This window comes from Phodopus roborovskii, unplaced genomic scaffold (genome assembly GCF_943737965.1).
Source record: "Phodopus roborovskii unplaced genomic scaffold, PHOROB, whole genome shotgun sequence".
NCBI lineage: Eukaryota > Metazoa > Chordata > Mammalia > Rodentia > Cricetidae > Phodopus > Phodopus roborovskii.
The window spans coordinates 8,506,362-8,530,193 of NW_026126448.1; the positions used below are offsets into that span (position 1 = coordinate 8,506,362).

At 52.5% G+C, this 23,832-nt stretch overlaps 1 protein-coding gene across 13 annotated transcripts in view; it reads right to left on the reverse strand.

The window, feature by feature from the left end:
* The window catches only part of Ptprf (protein tyrosine phosphatase receptor type F), an 83,248-nt gene extending 61,209 nt beyond the window's left edge, over positions 1-22,039 (reverse strand). For all 13 annotated transcript variants that reach the window (XM_051188622.1, XM_051188617.1, XM_051188621.1 and 10 more), the window contains exons 1-5: positions 21,875-22,039; positions 15,499-15,578; positions 8,633-8,768; positions 731-876; positions 415-556 (exon numbers count right to left, since the gene is read on the reverse strand). In XM_051188622.1, coding sequence (XP_051044579.1) covers positions 415-556; positions 731-876; positions 8,633-8,723 — 379 coding nt within the window. In that variant the 5' untranslated portion in view covers positions 8,724-8,768; positions 15,499-15,578; positions 21,875-22,039. The remainder of the gene's footprint in view (positions 1-414; positions 557-730; positions 877-8,632; positions 8,769-15,498; positions 15,579-21,874) is intronic.
* Between the last annotated feature and the right edge of the window lie 1,793 nt (positions 22,040-23,832).

The window sequence follows — 23,832 nt, forward strand, 5'->3', positions numbered from 1 at the left end:
CTGAACGAGGGTAGAACTTATCAAGTGACATTTTGAACTTCATGACAGTTCAAGGAAAAGTTTGTGAGTGAATGAGCCAGCAAATGAGAACAGACACTAAAATCCACACAGAGAACCCAGCTCCTTGATCTGGGCAGCAGGAATACACGGATATCAATTGCCAGGTTTCACTGCCACTGTCACATAACCCCAGGACTGCCCAGCTGCAGCACCCACCACACCTACAGTCTGAGCTAGACCCAATGATCCAGCTCAGCAGGTCACAAAGCCAGCAGACACACAGCTGGCTTCAACACAAACTAGCGAGCCAGGCTTGTCTGGCACTAACCCTCACCCACCCCAGGATGGCCATCCTGGTGGGCTCACCCACCTCAGGCCACCTGGCCACCATGCCAGGACCCTCTTGGCACATACCTTCAAGCACTGAGAGCTTGGCACTTGTGTTGATCTCGCCTAGACTGTTGGTGGCTGTGCACTCATAGATGGCTTCATCTCGCTGCACCCGTAATGGCTGGATCCGCAGCACTGACCCTGCTCCGTCGTCAAACTCGATTACCTGTCACAGGACAGATGTGGTCATACCTGTTAAAGGTGTGAGGATCTACTAAAGCCAGTTTCCCTCACAGCCCCAAAAGGCCCCTGAGGGAGACTAAGAGGAACAAGAAGATGACCACAGAGAGCAGGCCAGCACTAAAGCCTGCCCCGTCCTCCCAGCCGACTGAGGACAAACCTCAAAGCGCTGGGAGCTGACTTTCTTCCCCTTCTTCATCCATGTGATTCGAGGCTTGGGTTCCCCCGTGGCTTGGCACACGAAGGAGGCCACCCCTCCCGACAGCCCAGTCTGGTCCTCAGGGACCTTAACAAAGACAGGTTTGCCTGGAAGAGACAGAGACAGTAAATCATGGTGGCATGGTCACATCAGAAAGGATCCAGCACTGCAGGCAGCAGTCCTGGGGGGCGAGGGGCAAGAAAGACTCAGGGAAAAACAGTAATAACAACTAACTTTTATACAGTACTTAATAAGTGCCAGGTCCTGTTCAAACAGCTGAACCCTTAACTCTTTGAAGCAGAGGAGGTGGGTACTATAATTACTGTTTACAGAGAAAAATCAAGGTGTAGGGAGGTCAAGGTATTGTCCAGTGTGACATGGCTGGTGAAGAGCAGAGTCTGGAGTGGGGGTGGGGGTCCTGCCTTCATGTGCTCCGCCTGTCTCCTGCTTCTGTGCACGCTAAGCTCCAGGAAAAACAAAAACACACTGGGGAACGTCTTTCTGGGAAGAGCCCCAGACTCCCCTAGACTTCCCAGCGACCCTAACTAAGCCTTAGGCAGACCCCAGGACTCCTCCTTCCCCTCACCAGACACTCCAACAGCCCCAAAGGCCTGGACATTCCAGCACCAGAGAGGCTCTGGATGGCTTCCCAGAGGGATGCTTTCCTCTCTCTATCTGCCCTCCTACCCTGCCCCCACTGGCTTGGCAACTGCCTTCCCACAGCACTGGCAGGTCCTGAGTTCCTATTCCACAGGAGGAAAGGGGCTCAGACAAGGTCCTGCCGCACCCTGGTTCACATGCCAAGGCTGACCGACCCACAGCCTCTTATCCTTTCAAGTCCCACCACCCAGGGTCAAAAGCCCCAAGGAACTGGGCTCATTGAGACGTAGCAATGCCTCGTTAATCCTGACAGTGGATCCATTTCCTATTAGTCAAGCCAATGAACAGTTCTGAGAAAGCTAGAGCCTTGGGAACTGACCCTTCAGATTACCTGCTTGGTGCCCAGGAGCTCAAGCCCAGTGTGGGCTCTGGCAGAAAAGCACCCACTCTGCACCAGGCACTTTCTCTCACTTCCTCTTTCATAATCAGTGCTTCTACTTCATAGGCTGAGGGATTAAGTCATGTGTCCAAAGTCACACACAGCCAGTGAGTAGTGACCAAGACACCTGACACAGAGTTCGCAGGAGACTGTTGGGGGGCCTTGTCAGAGTGGTGGCAAGAGTCAGACCAAAGAAATGGAGGGCTGACTGAAGCAAAGGGCAGGCAGAAGGCTGTGAGTGGCAATGGGGAGGTTTGTAAATTCTTGGGGTTTAGCTGTATAGACGTGTCTGTATGTGCACCACATGTATGCAGTACCCATAGATGCCAGAGGGGGCACTTGATCGAGAACTGAAGTTACTGGTGGCTGCAACTGCCTGATGTGGGGCTGCAAACCGACACCAGGTCTCTACAAGATCACTTATAGCAAGTACCCTTAATTCCTGAGCCAACTCTCCAGCAACAATTCTTGTTTTTGCTTGTCTTGGGCCCTGAATGATGTCAGGTAAGTGGCAGGCAGGCCCTCACCAAGGGCAGCCAAATCACTTGTTCATATCACCAGTCCTTCAGGTGATAGGCATATTATCATCCCCATTTTAGAGACAGGAAAACAGATATAGGGGTGAAAGGCCCAAGTACCAATAAGCCACAGTGTTTTGGGGTGCAGCCAGGGTTCATCCCACATTCTAAATCCAGAGCTCATTTTAAGAACCTATGCCCTCCCTAGGAAGGAAAACTAGGGACCCTCCAAATCTGTTCCTGGGGACTAGACAGGGGGCCCAGCGCAGGGACTGGAAATCATGTAGATGACCCTTAAGTTCTCAATTCCTGTCTGCCTCCACCAGCCGCAGCTGCCTTAGGAGAGAGGCTTGGGTCTTTCCTAGTTTGTAGAATTTGCAGAGCCTGCCACTGTTAGCTGGACCTGTCTTACAGGATTCTCCCTCTCTGGGGCCCACTGAGGCCACCTTTTCCCCTTACCCTACAGTAGCTCCCAGCTCCCCACTGTACACCGTCATCACCATAGAATGCCGTTTTCCCTCCATGGGACAACTGGCTAGCTGAACAAGCTCATGCCCATGCCTGTGTCACCCTCACCCCACCCCACCCCACCCCCTCTTTTTCTATTCAGAAGCCAGAGAACAGCCTCCTCCCGATCAAATCTCTCCAAAAGCCTCCCACAGCTCTTTACAAAAAAAAAAAAAAAAAAAAAAAAAAAAAAAAGGAAAAGGTAAACTCCAATCACCACAGATAAAGCCCTGCAGGTCTGACCCAACCACCCCCCCATCCCCCACCCCAATCCTGGCTTTAGAGCCCAGAAGCAGCAATGCTCCCTGGAGCCCCAGGGCCTTTTCGTAAGCTGCACCTTCTGCTAAGAACCTCTCGGACTACCCCTTTACCCACTAACCCTGTAAGTCACCTTTAAACATGATCTTCTCAGAAAACCATCCCATACCCCTACCCACCTGCCCCACTAGCTTAGTCCACAGCTTTAGGTTCTCTGCCTCCCAGTGTGCTCACAGTTTCAGCATGCACGTGAGGCTACAACTTTTCACCATAAGCCTGGACAAGATACATTCCAAGTCTGTCCTGTTTCCTGCCTTGTCCCACTATCTGAACCAGTTCCCAACACCCAGGGGTGCAAAACAGAGGAAGAAAGGGATATGGAAAGGAGTATGAGGGTTGGGTAGAAACCGGGGCCCCTCACATACACCTTCCCTGGAGGCAAGAGAGAAACTCAGGAATAAGTGCCCCTCCAGGTCCTGCCTCAACGTGTCCACAGTGAAACCAGGGACTAGAACCTGAAGAACCAGAAAGACTAGGAGTATGCTGGGGTGGGGTGGGGTGGGGTGGGGAGGGGCCTCCAGAGCCAAACAAAGAGCAGAGAGGCTGGGTAGGAGAGTAGATCACTAGCAGCCAGGAGCAACAGGCCTGGGAGCTGTGTGGAGGCTGGACTGTGCCCAAGGCCTGGGGCCATCAGGGAGGTGGGACTCCTCTCCCTTGAAGGCTGGACAAGCGCCAGGGTGCTGCCCAGGATCAGACAGGCAGTTCTGCTCCAGTCCCAGGTTGGGGCCCCTTCTATGGCCAGGCCTTGTTTTGCTCCTTACCAAGGGGGCCCTCACAGAGCCCCAGAGCCACCCACCCCTTCCTCATTCCAGAGCCCTAGGTAGTCAGGGAGCTCAGTCAAACTTGTCTCTACACTGTCTCCCCAATTTTGTTCCTGCTAGCCTTTTCCTTTTTCAACAAGAATCTTGTATGCACTTGTCAGGGGTCAAGCACTGCACTGAGAATTTAGCTAGGGTCCTGGTGCACTTACCCACCATCCAGCCCTGACTCTGAGTGCACCCCGCATCCCTCATCAGCCGCTCTTCCAGACAGTGGAAGCCTGACCCACATCACACTGTCAGTTGGGTGCCAGGCAGGCAGACAAAACCTGTGACAACTCTGCCCTGGGCCTGATCAGCTGGTATCGAGTCTAAACAGGACATTTTTGTTTGTTTTACAAAAAAAAAAAAAAAAAAAAAAAAAATCGTAAAGTGTGTGTGTGTGTGTGTGTGTGTGTGTGTGTGAATTTGTGCACGTATGTGCTTGGTGTGCTTTGGGGAGTCAGTTCTCTCCTTCTACATGGACCCCAGAGACTGACGTGAACTCTGGCCTGGTGGTGAGTGCCTTTACTTGCTGAGCCATTTTGTTGGTTGGTGAAAGAAAACTTCTGAGGCCAGAAAACAAGGTGCCATGCTAGGAAGAGCTTTGTGTCCCTGCTGTGTCAACCAGCCCTGTGGGCAGCTACTCACAGTGTGGGACAGTCTTTACAAATCAACAGCTGACCCCGTAGATGAGAGAAAGTGACTGAAGAAAGGGACTGGCCTGGGCTAGGGGAAGCACAGCCCCTGGAGAGGGTGCAGACATGCAACTCCAGAGATGGCTAAACTGGGCGGCCTCCAGGGCCCCTCCACAGGGAGACTGACTGCTATTCTGTGCCTCCCCTGAGGGGCACACATACACAGGCACATAGACAGCCTTGCACACAGGAGTCGCACACACAGCAGGGAAGGACTGAGAGGGCAGGGAGCTGCTGGAGAGGTGATCTCCCAGGCCCTGAGTGGCTAGTGAGCTGGGGACTCATTAATGAGCTCCTGTTGACTGCTTCTGGCAACCTTCCCCAGCCCAGTCCACTCAAGGGCAATCCTAGTTCCAGGAGGCACTCCAACAGGGGGAGCACTTAATAGGTGCCAGGTGCCTTGCCCACGTGACCTCAGTTAACCTTTACAGGTAGGAGTGATTACTCCAGTTGTGCAAGAGGAAAACAGGCTAAGAGAAAGCACTTGTGCCGGAAGCTCCAGAGGGCAGGGACTAGACGGGCCACCCATAAGCATAAGGGGAGGGCCTTGCCATGTTCCAGGGACTCTGGAGGAGGGGAAATATGGGTACTCTTCAGGCTCCTGCTCACCGTACCCACATGTACTGCACACCACCCACCCCTTCAGCTACCAGACACCTTGATGAACAAATAACTTGGCCGTAACCAGGACCCAACTTACACCTGCTCTTGGAATCTGCGCTGTCTGAAGGTCTTGCTCTGGCTTTCTCCTAAACTCAGTCTCCTTCCTTCATTGGGCAATATTAAATGTTAGCAAGTGCCCACTCATCTTCAGGGACCCTCTATTCCAAGAACCCTCCAAAGATATTCAGGCTACTGCCTGTGCCAGTGCTGCCCCAACCCGCTTCCGCTCTTCAGTCAGCTCACAGACTTGTGCCCGGCTCAGTAGGTTCTGTCTTGTGACAGGTCAGAGTGAGTGGATTCTTTCTTTCCAAGCACCTGACACACACAAGAGCAGCAGGAACCTCTACCTGAGGGCTGGACCAAGACCACCTCTAATCCCAAAGTCATATATACCTTCCCCCCATGAAGAAGGCACAAAAACCCTGGGTTGGGGAGTGGGGTTCCAGAAGCATGCATCCATGCAAGCAAGGTTTCCACCGGAGCTGACTAGGCATTGACGCTAGGCCTCCAGGCTAACTCTTGGCAGCTGTTTCTCGACCCTACTTCTCTCCCCTCCCCTCTGAGGCCAGGGCCCCCATTCATTTGTCTCGTTAAGAGGCCTATAGAAACACATTTGTCCGCTCTGCGCTTCACTGCTCTGGTCGTCAATTCTCTGGGGGCACCAGTCCTGCCTTCTGCAGCAGCCCTGTCTGTGTCTGGCTGCTTGCCCCTAGTGAGAAGTCCAAGCCTGGCCAGGGTGAGGAGAGATTCAAAAGTGAGTGTAATTTAACGGCAGGCTGAGAGGGCCCACCCTGACCCCTGAAGCTGGCTTGTCATGGCTCCTGGCTGGTGAGTGCTCCATGGCTCTTGCCTGGCACAGAGTTCAAGTCAGAGCACCTGGAGGGCCATCCTTGGCAGAGGGTTCTTCCCCTGGTTTCCACCTTCAAGCACCTGCTTGGACTCTGCAACATAATTACTAAGGAACCAGCAGGAAGATTCCTGGATCTGCCCGAAAACAGTGTTTTACCTTACTCCTCCTGATTCCCTTTACTCCTCCCGATTCCGACAGAAGTCAGGCCTGTGCCTACCCTCTTTGACTTATTCCCCACCCACTCCAGACCCTGAGCTGGAAATGTCTCAACTCCCAAGACTCCCAGCCTGCCAGGGCACACAGACCTAGGGCAAAGTGCCACAACAGCATGCCATGGAGTGCAGAGGACCAGGGCATGCCCCACACTGCTGTAGGAAATCGTGACAGCTGAGTCAGATCTGGTCAGGTAAAGAGTAGGGAAAATGCCTCCTCACTCCCCCCCCCCACACACACACAAACTCCTTTGTTTTTGGAGACAAGAGTGTCATGTAGCCCAGACTTGTCTTCAATTTACTATGTAGCCCAGATAATCTAGAACTCCTAATCCTCCTGCCTCCACCCCTCAAAAGTACTAGGATTATAGGCCTGTGTCACCACGCCTGATAGGGGAAGAGTGATTCAAGCAGAGGAAATAGGAAGAATGAAGAAAGCCTGGACACAGAGAGCTATGAGCTGAGAGGAGAGAGCTTGGCAGGTTACAGGTGGAGAGGCAGTGAAGGCTAAGTCAGCACACAGTAAGATACTAACCCGACTCCAAAGGCAGTGGGGGAAGGAAAGCTGGAGGGGAGTTTAAACTGAGTACCTTGATGCAACCCGAGTCGCACTGTGGAATACAGAATGGGTTAGGAGGGCAGGGGTTGGAGGCAGGAAAGCCAGCAGAAGGCTGATGCATGCTAAAGGCCAGGCAGAAGCTGAAGGAGGCTTGGCAGAAGGTGGTGTGGAAAGCAAAGTGGATGCATTCCAAAGATACTCAGAAGGTAGAGGCCACAGTACTCGGAGGTGGACTACATGTGCGATGGGAGGGAGGGAGGGGGCTGGGAGGAGGCCCGGGTCCCTGGCTTGGTGACCAGGTGGGTGGTAATGCCAGTCACAGAGAGAAAACTGGAGGCAGACAGGAGGGTGGGGCCGAGGGATACAGGCTGGAGCATGCTGGGTCAGAGGCAGGAAGGAGAAGGCAGCTATTCTCCTAGGCCACACTTTCTCAACACAGTCGCACATTCTTCCTAGCTGTCTGGGGCCCTGAGACTACCTGAGGATGTTCGGAAGAGTGACAGTAGTTCTTCAGGCCACTAACTACCCCAGGTCAGTGCTCTTTCTTGTCAACCTAGTGTGTGACTGCTACTCCAACCTGTCCCTGTAGCTCCAAGTTCTCACCCATCAGCCCCAGCAAGGCCCGAGATCACCCCATCCCCCTTTCTGAAGTTCTCCACCGGACTTCTCTGGACCCCTGGCCCTGCAGCACCTCAGCTACTCTCCAGAGGAATGGAACTCTCCCTCCCATTCTACCCTACCCAGGACAGAGGGAGGGCGCTGCAGGGCCACCCCTTCAATGTCTGGCTCCTGAACTATTCATGAGCATTGAGAGAGAGCCCTAGTGGGACAAAGCTCTTGTCTAGACACCTGGAGGGGATAGGGGGATCCCCAAGGCCTGTTGTCCTGGGGCCTGACCCCTGGGGTTGGTCCTGGACTGCCTCTGTGTTCAGGACAGGCTGGGAATAGCCCCTTCCCCCCAAGGGACCTCAGTTCCGACCTTGCCCCTCCCCCCAGCCTGCGGATTGGCTACGCCTGTCCTGTGCTCCGCCTCCCACCAGTAACCAAGCAGTGGTAACCATGGTGACAGGGCGGGCTATGGCCAGTCTTGTGCCAGGCAGGGGGAAGGGCAGCAGCAGGGAAGAGACCAAAGTTCAGAGTTGGACTTGGGTAGGGGACAAATTGTGCCCCCAGCACACAAACACTCACTTTTCATTCCCCACTCCCCTCCTCCTTCCTACAAGCCATGTAACAATCTTCCCCATTTCCCAGGGACAGCAGGCCTGGCTCAGGGAAGGAAGGATCAGGGTATCTCAGCTCTGAGGCCTCCTGGACCTGTGGACACTCTGCTATTCTAATGCTCCCTTCTACATGGGGCCTTCTACAGATCTCTCCAATGTGGACAAAGCACATGTCTACACAATTCACACAAAGATCACACAAATCCAAGACATGGCTCCCCAGTTCCACAACACACTTAGACACGCACAGCTCTGCAGAGCCCAAGGGATACCCAGGTGCTCCACAGGACATTCAGAGGAAAGAGAAGGAGCAGGTACTCTGTAGAGGAGCTTTCCTCTAGGACAGAAGGACTAGAGAGGTAGCTAGCTGGCCATCTTTTTCTTTTTCCTAGGACCCAGTCCTGTATTCCATCCTAGAGACCTGCTAGAAGGGATGTCATTCTTCATCCTGGTCTATCAGTATGACGAGGAGTCAGACTTACTGTCGCCATGAGCACCTGCCATCAAACCAAGCATCACCAGTGCAGGCACAAGGGGCACCATCATCCTCCCTGGGGCCGGCTCTGGGGCCATCCAGGGTTCTAATTCCACAGCCAGCCACAGCCCAAGACGATCCACCTGTAAGGGAGAGAAGGGCAGAGGCAATTAGCTGGTACCCACTTGTGTCCCTACTACCCATGCTGCCTCTTGGCTCCCACTCATCCTCACTGCCCATTCAAAGCTCACTTTAACAGTCCCAGATTGGACTGTAAAATGGCTACCCAAGTTCCCTCACCAGTGCTGAGGGCCAACCCATCCTACAGAAAGAGTGTAGTACAGAGGTCCTCGGGGCATTCTCTAAACCCCAGAAAGAGGAACATAGTTTAAGTTCACCATCAACATAGAGCTAGTTAGAAACCATCTCAGGGGCGGTCCATTCCACATACTGAGTTTCCAACTCATACCATTAAGGGATGGGAACAGGGAAACAAAGTCAAAGACACATACAGGTTGGGACACAAAAAACGAATAAAAAAGAGAGACAGGAACAGTAAGCAGCCAAGTAGGTTTACACAGTCCAGGGACATCCGAGACCCTGAGGCATCCTGATGCTCTTCCTTGGGAAGCAAGGGGCCAGATCCCAACATACTCAGCACAGGCCCCAGAACACAGACCCAGCAGCAGTTGGTTCCACATTATCAAAGGCTCACAGCCAAAGCCACAACCTGTCAGGGCTCGCCAGGACTGTTCTCTACAAGTTACAGTTGCCCTGCCTGGCCACCCTCAACCTACCCAATTCCCATGGCACCTTCCCATCCCAAAGACAATCAATCTATAAGGAAGCTTCAGTGGCTGAGAACTGGAATGCTAGACCCTAAGATTCAACATCCATGTTTCCTCCCTCTTCTGTTCCAGATATCCAAAGCAGATGGGGATGGCTGTTTGGAGCAGGCTGAAACCTTTAAGGCCCTGCTCACTCATTTTCCTGTTCTCAGGCTTCTTCCACTCTGCAGACACACATTAAAGCCTTTTGGTGACTACACTGTGTACTAGAGACACCTAAGCCCCAGGGGTGAGCTTCTGAAGGTCTTGTTTCCATGTTCCTTGCCTGGGGACTTCATGTGACATGCAGCAGTGCCCACACTGCCACATACAGGGCACTGGTACATGGCCAGGCCTTCACAGTGGGCACACCTTGGGGCCCCACAGTGCTAAGAGAATTTAAGTTGAGAGGACAGATGAACGGAAGGGATGGAGTACAAACATGGTTCTGCTCCTTCCTGGAACTTGAACCCTTATTTGAACTTAGGACAGTCAAAGATCATGAGGTGAATAAGCAGCAGGTGAGCGACAGTGGAGGAAGCAGGTGGCACTAGGGCAGGGGCTAGAGACCTAGGGGAGGGGAGATGTTCCCTGTCCCGGGAGCTTACCCAAACTGGGTGTGAGACACAAGCAGAAAAAGTCATAAAGCTGAAGGGCATGGAGTACTGTTCAGCACTACTTACTCCAGGCTGTGGGTTCTGCTGAGTGATCACAGAGCTGAGGAGGTTCAGCCCACAATGAGGTCACACTCTGCCATGTCAGGATGGGGGTCCTACTTTGTTACAGCCCTATCTGGGCTTGTTCACAGCACCATGGTTACCTTAGCGTGGCCATCAAGCCATCAGATGATGAACTGCCTGACCAGGTTACCATGGGGGACAAGGTTCTCAGATAGAACTCTAGCTTTGGTACAGATACCTAGTGTACAATTCAGAGATGTGTCACACACAGGTCAGACAGCATGGCCTAGGCAGGTCTCATGAGAGAGACATCACAAAGTCAGAGAGTTTAACTTCCATGCTCAACAATTCCAGGCACATTCTCCCTACCCCACAACGCAGCAGACGCCATATGGGCTCAATCTTCAGTACAAGTATTGGGGGGGAGGGCGCACATCTCTCCAGTATGGACATAAAGGAATGAAACAAAATAGATGTTACAAAATTGCACAGCACAGTCATCCTGGGACAGAACACCCCAGTTCAATTACAGAGTCTCAATCCCCTATTGCCTTGGTACAGCAACCACAGCATGGTTAACTCCCAGGTGCAGACATGGAACAGCATCTGGTCCAGACATCATGTGGGTGTACACAAAGGGTATAGACATCTGTGGGTATAACTGCCTGATAAGGACATCACAGGGATGTAACTCCCCAGTACACTGCCACAGAGGTGTAAACTCTGCCATAGACCAGGGGTGGGGGGTGGGGGGTGAGGAGGTGATGTGTAGAGGTGCCAATATTAAATGAAGGGGAATAAGGCTCCACTCAATAAACCCATCATAGTGCCTCACTCCCAGAACAGGTGAGTAAAATTATGGCCTCTGAACCCAATCCTCAGTGTAGCAAAGTCCAGTGGCTCTTACTTGGGGATTCAAGAGTGTTCAGAACACTTTGTTCAGATCCACAGTATAGGAAGAAGGGAGAAGCATGGAAAACAGAGATGGAGAGATGGCTCAGAGTTAAGGGCACTGGCTGCCAGAGAACGTTTGATTCCAAGCACCCATACGGCAGCTCACAACTGTCTGTAACTTCAGTACTAAGAGATCCAATGCCCTCCTCTGGCCTCTATGGGCAACACACACACACACACACACACACACACACACACACACACACACACACACACAGAGGCAAAACACTCATACACAGAAAAATGTTATTTTTAAGTTGAAAATATAAATATTCCCTCCCAAGAGAGCTGCTCCCAGTGATCCCCAGACACAGGGACACAGACAACTCTTAAACACCAGGAGACCCTAGGGACATACATAAACATGGGCACTGTCTCAGGGAATCACTCTGGCAACCAATGTCTTCCAAGCCAGGGTCCCTCCCTCTCAGCAGCTCCTGGTGTGAGCACACTGCTCCCACCCCTGGATTCTGGGCACAGAGCCTGCCCCTGGTGTCAGGCGGTCCAGGCTGCTGCAGGTCCAAGGCCTCTCCCTCATCAGAAGAGACGGGAGCAGCCCTGAGTCTCAGGCCTGGGCTTGAGTCTAGATGTTGGTCCTGCCCACACGCTGGTCTCCCAGGTCCTCCGCCTTGCTGGACTGCCATGGACCTTGTGCACCCACCTACTACGGAATTTTTCAGAACAGACACCCACTCCACCAACATGGATGGGTGAGCCCGAGCCTTGGACAATTATAAAATCAAGGCTCAGACACTTGGGTACTCAAGCTCATCTCTGAATTACACCGTGGGCCACTGGTTCTACCAAACTGACATACTTGGCCAGGAAAACAATTACATGGCATATGATATTATAGGATATAATTGAGTGTAATTTTTCTACATTCAGAATGGCTTTGATATATCTTTTTTCTTGCTACACCACTGTAAAGCTGCCAAATGCCCTTTCTTAGGAAGAAATGTCCTTTATTCTCAAATTTTGTCCTTGGTGCTAAAATGTCCTTTCTTGTATGAAGTGATGGGGACAGCAGATAGCAGTTGTTTTTTATATAATGTCCTTACTTGGCAAAATAAAAAACTTCTAACCCCCTGATGGACCTAAGCACTTTTGGAAACCGAACTGTGTGTGAAACCAAAGAGCCTGGGAATCACTGCTCTGAGGAAAAAGAGATCAGCGGGCACATCATCAAGCCACAGGACTCATGTATGTGTATCATGGAAAATGCGTGTCATTTCCATGAGGTCCACCCTAACCATCCCTGCCAGGGCCAAAGAGGGCCCCCAAGAGACCATGTGACGCCAGGACTGAGGGGTTCCTGGACGGAAAACAGCTGGGATCATTCTCAAGGCCCCTTCATGAATATGCAAACAAAGATTGATTTGTTTCCCGTGGGCATGCGTTATTATTCACAAATATTAATTAGTCTCCAAATACCACCTGTTCCTCTAGCCTTTCCACTGCTCCTCTTCAGGCCACGACCCTGGCTCCCAGGAGACTGGAGACCAAACATGGACATGGGGCATCCAGGGTTCCAGGGCATGCGCGCCAAGGAGAGGCCAAGCTGAAGCAACAAGATGCATGCTGGGCAGGGAGAACCAAGAGCTGTTCATCTTTTAACCTGTGGTGGCAGCTAACCGAGCCCTTTTGTCATGCCCTGGACAGTTTACCGCGTGGTACTGCAGCAGCCACTGCCACGGAGGTGGAAACAGGCCTTGTCACACTTGGGAAGGGGAAACCTACATGTTTCCAACTCTCACCAAACCAACCACTGGATTATGAACAGAATAAATCACAGCCTCAGCCTCGACCCTGGCCCAGAGGAGCTGGCTGCCAGGATGGAGCCTAAGACTGCCTTATCTCCTCCAGCCTAACCTCCCTCAGCCAGGCAGCCAGAGTCTGTGTGAACAGCCAGGAACAACATTCCCTCCCACTCTAGTATTGGGGATCCTCTAGCTACACTGAGGCCCCTTTTATAGTCCTTAGTTTTTGACTCTCTAGGGAGTCAAAGGAGAAACCAGGGGTGTCAAAATCTCAGAGTGACAGCCAAAGACCTAACAGGGGCCTAGTTAAGAAACAAAAACAAAGCAAAACAAAACTCAAAAAGTGCCAGCATAGTTCCTTCTACAGCCACAACCCATAAATCTAGATCTTTTCTTAGGGGGTGTGAGGTGAGACCCTTTGGATCAATATTCACCAACTCTGCTGTCTCGGGGTCTTTATACCCAGTATTGTCTCTACTGCAAAAGATGCCTTTCTCGTGTCCCAGACACTCACTGTGCTTCAGAACTGAGTTCAAGTGATCCACTGAGGTAACTCTTCCCACAAATGACTCTCCCTACATTTCCAGGTTGTTCAGTTCAGTGAAATCACAAAAGGTGATACAAACCAGTGGTTCTCAATCCACAGCACCCTGTCCTGCCACAGGGCATGATTTTTAGGCCTGGGGATGGAGGTAGGGGTTACTAGCATCCAATGGGAAGAAACCTGGGATACTGTGAGACATCTCACAGAATTAGGCTAGCCCCACAAGAAAAGGATCGCCTTGTCTGTAAAGTTTACAGTACCAAGACTGAGAAACCCTGGTGCAGTCCCTGACATTCATATTAGTACTTTCTTGGTCTTTAGAATCTCAAAGCATCTCTCTTTACCCTCATATTAGTTCAGCTTCCAGAAGTGGGGAGAGGGGAGGGGGCGGAGGCTGTACACACCTCATCTCCATCCTCCAGACATGTTAAATCACATGTGCTCACTAGAGCACAAAAGGGTCCTTTTTCAGGGCCTCTTCTGGCTAGACTGGGCTTTTAGGCAGATCAGACCCTCACCCGATAGACAGCAGGATGCATAATACCCTTATACACATGCTTCCTACCCGACCTTTCTCACCTGAGTCCTCCCCATGTCCCTGTGCATAATCTCAGTGCCCATCTCATCAAGTGTGGATACTCACAGCACCCTCAATCCTCTCCATCTAGGCCAATCCACTTCTCCTTTTTTAATTTTTATTATTTGTTATAATTGTATGTGTGGTTTCATGGAGGTCAGAGGCTAACTTTGTGGAGTCAATTCTCTGCTTCCACTGGGTTCTGGGAATCAAACTCAGGCCGGCAGGAAGCGAACACATTTACCTGCTGAGCCACTTCAGTGGCTCCAGATCGATCTGTCATGGCCTCTTTGTTTAACCATCTATCTTAGAACTGTTCAGTGAACAGGGTGATGGCCATGAAGCGTGGGTCCTGCCTTCAAGAAGCTTCCAGAGAAAGGCCCACCAAGCTCAGCGACAACCTGTCACCCAGGTCGGCAAGTCCTTGAAGGTCCTTTCCTCATTCCAAATTTCTAACTTGTTAGGAAGTTTGACTTTCCCCCTCTTTCATCCCAACTACCCATCACCCCCCCCATGGGCTTCCTGCCCTTGGTTACTCCCTTCCAATCCATCCTGTACACAAGCCAATGTTGCCCTCGGTTCACAAAGTGCACATCCAGGCACTGGAAGGCTTGGCTCAGCAGTTAAGGGTGCTACTACCCACATGGGGACTGTACACAATCTGTACAGGATCCAACCCCTTCTGCTTCCACAAGCGCCAGGCACACACATGTGGTGTGTATACACACGTGCAAGCAAACACACACACATAACATGAAAATAAATAATCCTTTCTTTTTAGACACAAATCTAAACATGCCCATTGTATGTGCTGTCTGCTGTTCTAACCAGTATTGCATGAATGAAGAGACAACTAGATGAATGAATGGATGCTGTCAGCTTAAGAACCTTCAGTGCTCCTGAAGCATCCTTAGAAGGAAGTCTACAGCCTTCAGTCTCACATCCCAGCCCATCATGTCAACTCCTAACTAACCATCTGGCCTTGTTCTCTACAACCCCAGCCCACTGCCCTGAGTATCTGGCTCCTTCTACGTAATCAGCAGTCTTTTTTCCCTACAGAAACAGCAAATGGAGAAGCTCATAACCCCTGCTGCCATCCAGAAGCCTATAACACACCTACAGCAGCTGATAAGCTGTATATCATTCCCCATCCACCTCCGTCCTCCACACTCCTTTCCCTCAGCCCCACACTCAATCCCTCACAAATGGCCTGTCTACTCTGCCTCCTTAAATAACACCCGAATCCCTTCTCTTCCTCCTATTCCTGCTTTCTTTCCATCGTTCAACCATGTATGTATTGGATATCCCCTCCACAACTTATTTAAAGTCTCACATGGAAATTCAAACCATTCTCTGTGAGTTTGAGGCCAGCCTGGTCTACAGATGAGTTCCAGGACAGGCTCCAAAGTTACACCCCTTCAAAAAACAAAAACAAAAAACAAAGAAAAAACAAATCCAAACCATTCCGCTTGGCACACAGCCCCCGCTCCCCAGCAACCCTGCACCTGGCCACCTGTTGGGACAAACTTACCGGGTCTTAGCTTGCTTATACTGATCACTCTTGCTGGGCAGTCAGCACCGAGGGCAGGGCACCAGGGCCTCCGCTCCTTCCTGGACAGAGAGGAAAAGGTAAGAAAACATCAAGAACTTCATCAAAGCAAAATATAAATTGACACAGACAGACTTTTGAAACTCTATTTATGCAGGAAAAAGAAAAGCAGGTTACAGATCTGTGGGTGTAAGACGATCCCGTTTAGGAAAAGTACCCATCTGGTTACTTCACTGCATTTGTCTGATGCTCCCTAAGCACCTACTATGTGCCTGCCCGTCTGTCTACTTCCCCATGCCCATAAGCAGCACAGGCCAAGTCTCCAACCAAAGGGCATAGAACCTGGGTCTCAATTCCTGGAAAAGAGCACTCACCCCACCCTACCACTGGAGCTGCACCTGCCCAGGCTCTCCCCCTCAGGAGCCAGGCACAAATGCATTCTCTTCCAATTTTCAATTCAACAGGAATTCTCCTGTCTCCCAGCCTAGCCCATGATGTGTGTTACAGCCTAAAATGGGCTACCTATATACTTCCGACCAGATTCCAGATCCAACAGCACTTCTCAAGTAAGCTTACCATGACATGGCCAACCATATGCCTGGACTTTGCCTCAAAGCAATGACCACAAACCTATTTATTTACTTACATGACTCGGAGTCACTAAAAGAAGCTCAATAAACACATGGGGCATACCTGCCTGGCTCAACTCACTATGTCCAGTGCCCAGCAGGAACCCAGCACATAGTAGGTGCTCAGTCAACACACGGTGAGAACATGAGTTCACAGGAAACAGCCAGGACACGCCCCAGCATATACACCAGCCTTCAAAGATGCTTCGGGAGCAATATTTATTTTTGACTCTCTGCTTCTCTATAATTTTTAAAATGAAGGTGTGCCCCTGGATGCCTCCTCCGCTGGCACACACAGAGCGTCAGAGCCCTGCCCCTTCCTTCTAAAACCATTACTGAGCTCTCACTAGCATTCACATGGTCCTGGGTGAGGGGGCAGGGTTTAGTCACGCCCACATCACCTCATCACCAGCTCAGCTACTCTGCTGGTGCCCACTTGAAGCATGCTGCAGCCCACTTAGGGCTCCTTCTGGGCCTCACCCCACACTCACAGCAGGGTTCATCCCAGTTCTGCCACCTCAGCTCTTCCCTAAACAGGAAACTGGGGGAGCTGGCACATCCTCATTGACCCAGGCCTGATGCTCATCACCATCCACAGACTAACCTCCACACCCGGGAACCGTCCTCACTTTAACTTGTTTTAGATTCATTTGAAGTGTGTGAGTGTTTTGCCTGTATGTGTGTATGTGTACCATCTGGGCACACGTATGGTGCCCAAATTCAGAATAGGGCATCAGACTCCTGGGACTGGAGTTATAGATGGGTTGTGAGCCACCAAACCCAGGACAGCTGCAAGAGCAGCCAATGCTCTTCTTAACTGCTGTGCTACCTCTCTAGCCCTTTGTCCTTACTTTAGGCTAGTCAGTCACCTTTGGAAAGTTAGGAAGTCTTCTTAGGTAAAAAGCCACTGACTCACCCAAGGCCTCACCAGACCCACCCACCCCTGGCCAGATCCGAACCAAAGGCCCTGGTCCTCAGGATGCCAGTATGCACTCTTACCCCCCAAGTCTACTGTACCTCTCCACAACATTTCTCTACAACATTCCCAGTGGCCGCTGCTTCTGCAGCAGGCTGCCAAGCGGGTCTGGCCAGAGAAACTGGCTTCCATGTGGCAAACTCAAAGGCCATTTGTCTGGAGATGCACACCCAGCCTCACAATGCTTGACATGGGGCTGTTAGCTCCACCGTTGCTCAGGAACCCAGGCAGAGGGGTAGTGTTCAAAGCAATGGTGTCACACCCAAGGCCATGTCAGCTGCACTGGGCCTCCTGCCTGACGACTGGGACAGGCCCTACCTAAAGCAAAATCCATATCTGAAGAAAGGCATACATCCAAAATGGCCACAAAGTAGGTCTCAGAAACACAGGACCCTGAGGCTGCCAAGACCCCTCAAGGAACACAGAACAGTCCAAGGCAGTATTCTAGAGCAGTACTATGGGTCACACCAGTCCAGGACCAAAAGCCCCAACCCAGCCTATCAAGTCACCTACAGATCAAACACCAGCAGCCCTCAGAACCACTCCAGACCCACAAGGGGACAAAATCTAGACCAGTCGGGATGGCCAGCTACCCAGAGAACAAACTGGCATTGACATCTAGAAGGTAGACTGCTCAGCCAGGTCCTAACTGGATAGGATTTCAGTGAGGATTCACACTGGGCAAAACACCCAGAAAAGTCTCACACCAGGCTTAGGGAACAGGCATGACCAAGATCACGTAGAAGGCTCTTGTACCAACCTGGCTGGCCTGGTCCAGTAGGGCTCTGCGTCACCTGCCAGGCTGAAGCCCAGCCCAGCAGTGGGACCAGGAGGAGCAAGTAGAAATCCAGAGCACAGACATAGATTGAAGCAACCTCCAGGCAGCCCTGGGGCTGCACCACAAACAGTCCCCAGAAGCAGCAGATAATACACAGCCAAGGAAATAAACCCGGAGTTCTCAGACCCAGAGGCCCAGTGTACCGAGACTTGGTGCATCTGGACCTTGGAGGCAAAAGCAAAACGAAGAATCTCGGGAGGAAGTGGGACACTAAACCAGAGGTTGCCCTTCTCAGATTCCACTTCTTCAAGAGCTCTCTTCTCTGTCATCCCTTCTCAGGCCTACCTGCACCCTGAAGGTCAAATAACACTGGTGCAACACATAGTTCCATCAATGAAGATGAGCCCCACCTGGCTGAGCATCCCACCTATAAAGGCCCAGCTTCGAGCAGCAGCTACTGCAGGCAGGCGTCTCTGCCTGAACAGTATGTGTTTCCAAAGACAACTCTGTGATTTGGTGATTCTGATGAAGGAGTGTATTTTCAACGCTTTTATTGATGATGTTAAAACAACTGCTACCACTGAGGAACAATACAAGATGGGAGGCCCTGTCTCAAACGCTTCATGTTTATCTTTAATCCCTCTGACAACCCTATGAGGCATGGAGTTTCCCAACCCCATTTAAGAATCGGGGTCCAGAGGTGGTTAGCAATTTGTTCAAGGTCAAGTCAAACTCCAATTCATAATCAAAATCAGCTGTCTTCCTCGAGAGGACATCACTCCTGGCTCCACGGTAACTCCTGATGTCCTCTGGCTTAGGCTCTAGCTTCATGCTAAACCCCTTCACCAAAACCCAAGTGCCTCGCAGACAACACATGGAGCCTGAGCTCAACATTTACGTGACTTGGTGGCCTTTCCTCCCCAGGTCCCTAGCTCAGGACTTCAGTGAAGCCTGGCCCTTCCTCTTCCTCACTCCACCTCCCACAAACCACCCTGTCCTACCAAATGTGCTTTCTCAGTGGCCCCCTGTGCCCCTCCCCACCAAGCTGCCTTTCCGTCACCTGACTTTCTGCACGCAGCATCCTCCTTGCTAGGAATCCTGCCTCCACCCAGAACTTTTCATAGCCCAGAACCATCTTCTAGTGAAGAAATCTGACTGTAGTATGACCCACAGTCTCCACCCAAACTCTAAGCCACAGATTCTCTTCTCTGGGTTTTTAAAAGTAACGGTAGCTCACAGAACAGCCAAGGCTCTGTGAGCTGCTGTGGCATCTTTCTGAACACAGCATAAGTGGTAACATCTCTCAATCTTTACTCACATTGTTCAATTTTTTTAAATTAACTAATTAATTTTTCAGTGCTAGGAACTGAGTCCAGGGCCTTACGTATGCTAGGCAAGGGCTTTCCTGCTGCATTATCTATCTCCAGTGCTGTTCACAGCAGGGGTTTTTCCCTCTTCATCTGTAGCATCCTTTCTCTTTTTCAGCTGGCAAACTCCTACTGACCTGTCTAAGACAACTTCAGAGAGCCTTTTCTCAGTCTCCTGAGAATCATCTCACCCTGAACCTGCAACTCTCCTGTCTCACAGGGACCCCTCCAATCTTCTAACCTCAGCTTGGAATGTCCGTCCCTCCGTGTGGTTATCACTCCCACCTCAGCAACTGCTAAGAGACGAGCTTCCTCTTCTGCACAGCTGTTAGTTCCACAGGAAGCCAGACTGCCAGGCCAAAAAGTGCCTAGCCCTGTGCCTGGCACACAGTCAGCGATCAATAATAGGTTACTGAATCACTTTTGCATTCCCATGAAGTGATTGCCACTGCTGACTTGCACAGCCAGCCACATGGTTCTCTTGGCTTCTCACAGCAGCCCTGGGGCCCACCAACACCACTACCAGCCCCGCTCTACAGGGAACTAAAGCTGAGGCCTCCTTGCCCTAAAAGCTGGAGCACAGAGTTGTTTAGGTCTGGGGGCTCCCTCCCCCACTGAGGACCTCAAACTGACAGGTGGCTGAAAGAAGAATAGAGAAAGCACAAAACAGCAGGGACAGTATCTTGCTGCACATCAAAACAATTCACAAGGAAGGGTTTTCAGCCAGTCTACCCCTGCTGCAGTCCACCCTGCCTCCCAGCAAACGAATTCTCCAGCGCCCGGGACTATGGAAAAGAACTCCTCTTCCCAGGGCCCTAAACACAGGAGACTGGACAGGGGGAGGCGGGAGGGGTGTCAGCAGCTACAGAAGGAAGGGAAGGGAGACTCATATTAAAAGTGTCCCCATTAAAGGAAGGAAAGAGTAACTCAAGGAAAACAAAACCGTGAAGAAACTGAACTAGAACGTACAAGGAAGTGTGTGCACGCGAAGGCCGAGACTGAGTGTGCAGGTGCACAGGCGTGCTGCGAGTGTGCAAGCACAGCAGGCTTCTGCATGGGGCTCCTTCTTGCAGGGAAGGTGAAGTGCACGGGAGAATGGAAGGTGAGCTGAGAATGCGAAGGAAGGTGGGGCCTATGGGTGTGTGGCCTGAGCCCTGGCTGAGAATGAAGGGTTGTTCCTGAGGAGTCGTTGAAGCCCTAGGCAGATTCATACCATCAGTAAAAACAGGGATTTTCACACTCCCTGAAGCAAGAGTTAATAAGGAGCCACACAGAACCCCTCAGATTTCCTGTCAGACCTCTTCTCTGGATCCTATCAAATTCCTGGTGCCTCCCAAAGATTCCCACACTGGGCCCTTCACCACAAAACACTTCCCTGTATTCCCAGAGTGCTAGCACCAGGTCACTCAGAATGCCGCTCTTGTACCTTCAGAAGCAGAAGTGGAGCCTTCCCCTGGTCATGAGCATCCCCAAGCCCTGCCAGGCTGCTCTCAGGGTGGTCCTCCCTCCCGTCCCAGAGCTAGGGGCAGGTAGAGCTCCCACCCCACCGGCTCCAACGCAGGGGCCCTGCAGAGGGAGGGGGTGAAATGGGGAGAAGGGCCAGCCCCTCCCCCTCCCGGGGTAGAAGAACCAGAGGGGCCGCATTCCAGAGAAGTGGGGGAGGGGGCCTGACAGAGGGGGGGGGATACAGAGACACCCAAGGAAAGAACTACAGAGACATGGAGGCCCAGAGACTCGGGGAGAAGGAACAGGGACACCCGGGGAGAGGGAACACGGAGACCCGGGGAGAGAGGACAGGGAGACCCAGGGAGGAGAACCCGATACACGGGGGCGAGAACACGGAGACTGGGAAGGAAGAGAGACCCACAGCTGGACACGCTGGGGCCGCAGGGAGTGGGATCTGGAGGCAGTGAGCGACAGGGAGACAGAGACACCTAGGGAAACCGAGAAAGGCGCCGAGGCGAAGACGCGGGCGCAGAGACTGGGGACCGGGCACGCCCGGACGGGACGGGACCGGGCGGGACGCCGGGAGGCGACTGAGTGAACTTTCGGAGCGGGTCCGAGCGCACCCGCCCTCCCGGGACGAGTGGCTCGGGGGCCTCGGGGGCACCGCTCGGGGTGGGGGTTGGGACCGCCCGCCAGGTCCCTCCCCGGCCCGCGCTCCGCACGGGGGAAACCGGGGGGGGGGGCTCCCAACTCGCGCCCCGCGCATCCCGGGGCCGCACGTGCGCCCAGTCGCCCGCGAGACCCGGCGTCGGCTGCGGCTCTTCCGCCGGCGGGGAGGGGGCGCCGTGGGACGGGGAGGCGGCCCGGACCCGCCCGGGGCCGGCGGGGGAGGCTGGAGGCCGCCCCCGGAGCGCGACGGCCGCGGGTGGGGGACCAGGCGCCCACCGGCGCGGGGAAACTTTGCACGGGGGGCGCGGGCTGCGGCTCAGGTGCGGCGGGGGCTCGGCCGAGATCGCGGGCGCGGCAGGTGGGGGCGCGGCCCAGCCTCCCGGCGCCCCCGGGCCCGCCCCCGGCTCCGCTCCACGGACGCGGGGGCAGGGCGGGGACGGCGCGGAAGGGCCGCGCACCGAGGGGCCCGAAGGGGGTTCGGGGGGTCACTCACCGCCTCTCCGGGGGCCGTCGGTCTGCATGTCCCCCCTCGAGCCGCTGAGGCCGCCGCTTCCAGTCCGCCGCTTCCGCCGTCGCCCTCTCCCGCCACCGCCGCCCGAGCCCGAGCTCGAGCCGGAGCTGGAGCCGGAGCCGCCGCCTCTGCCGCCGCCGCCACCGCTCCCGCGCCAGCTCCAGCCGCGCGCGCCCGCCCGCCCGCGCCCGCGTCCCTGCCCCTGCCGTGCGCGTCCCCGGCGCCGCCCCTCCCCTCGTGCACTCTCGCTTGTAGAGGAGTGAAGCCATAGGCCCAGCGAGGCTGCAGACCAAGCCCAAGTCGAAACCGACTGCAACGCCAAGATTGAGCTTAAACCTCAGTAAACGAGCCTGGATAGACCCAAACTCCGACACAAGCCCAGACCCTCCCAAATCCTCACGTGAACCTAATACTTCTCTAGGGTCCCCCGTCCCCAGTACAGATGAAAATCTGATACTCAGCCCAGAACCACCTTTGAACCAAATGTTGAGTCCAGACCCCTAAATTTGCCTAGCAACCAGAACAAGTAGTAATTTTTATTTGTATTGACTCCAGTTAGAAATTCTAACCCTAAATGGCCAGGTTCCTAAATAAAATTTCACCGGTTTATTTCCATCCCAGATAGGTACATTTCCTGACTGGGATTCTCAAGTTTTTCTTTACAAAAATATTTATTTGTTTGTTTGTTTATTTGTGTGTGTGTGTGTTTGCATGCACGCACTCACACGCGTGCGCACACACTTCGTGTGAGTGCAGGGGCTGTCAGAGGCCTGAGAGAGCTTTTTTGCTTGGAACCAGAGTTCTAGGAGGATATGAGCAACCCAGTGTGGGTGCTGGGAACCAGACCCAGCCCTCTGCAACATCAAGTGCTCCTAAAAGCTGAGCCACCTCTCCAACCCTTGAATTGTCAATAGCAAAATTAAGATTAGGTCACCAGAAGAGGAAAACAAACAAAAAAACACCCTAATGCAGAGGCTGACCTTAATACCCCCACCCCCGCCTTTGTGATCATTTAGTAAAACAACCTTATCCAACTCCACTGTGCAACCCAAGATAGGACTAGCTTTGTAGAAACTCCACACAGCCTTTATCTCTACACTTCTTCCTCTGTTCTGGCCTGAAGTTAGCCTCCTCCAGAGGCTGACCAAAGCCCCAATTTCTATACTAATTCTAGCTGGTATAAATTGATCCCTGGTCTTAAGACCCAGGTCCAACATAAACCTTGGCACTGAATTTCAGACTCCTTATTTACAACTGTACCAACCCAAACCTGCCCGATCTCACCTGAATTTCATATCACTCATTCATACCAAACTCAAATGCTGGAGACACCATGTTCAGTGTGTGCAGTATTGGGGGTTGCTCTGAAGATTTATACTCCAAGCAGTGCTTATAAGGACTTGGTGATCTCCAAACAAAAGCCAGCCTCGGCACCAACATCTTCGGGCTCCTCACGCCCGGTCCATACTACTGTCATTTAGAAAGTATTCCAAGACCACACCAGCCCTCTTCTGTTCCCAATCCCACCCCACAAGGCTTCACCATTAAGGGAAGATGAAACACCTCACTGCCCTGAGTCAGTCAGGTAAGACCCTTTGTGAGGACTCTGAATTTCCTGTGAGTTTAGAACCAAATGAGAAACAGAAACAAGATTTGGAGGCTCCTGGGCTCCTAGATGCTGATATCTCAGGGGTTACTGCTAGGCTTAGGGATATGAGTTGAGGGATCAAGTTCAGGGTAACACCTGATTCCCAGCCTGCTTTTGTCTTGGACCTGTATTCACAAGCAGTGCGAGTGCGCCCCCTGGTGTATGAAAAGGCAATAAGCCTGGCTCCCGTTAATCTGGGCAATTTGGCCCAGATGACAAATATATCAAAAATGAATACTCCTAAGGCAGTGGTTTTTCACCCACGGGTAATTTCGTTGTGCTGTGGGAGAAC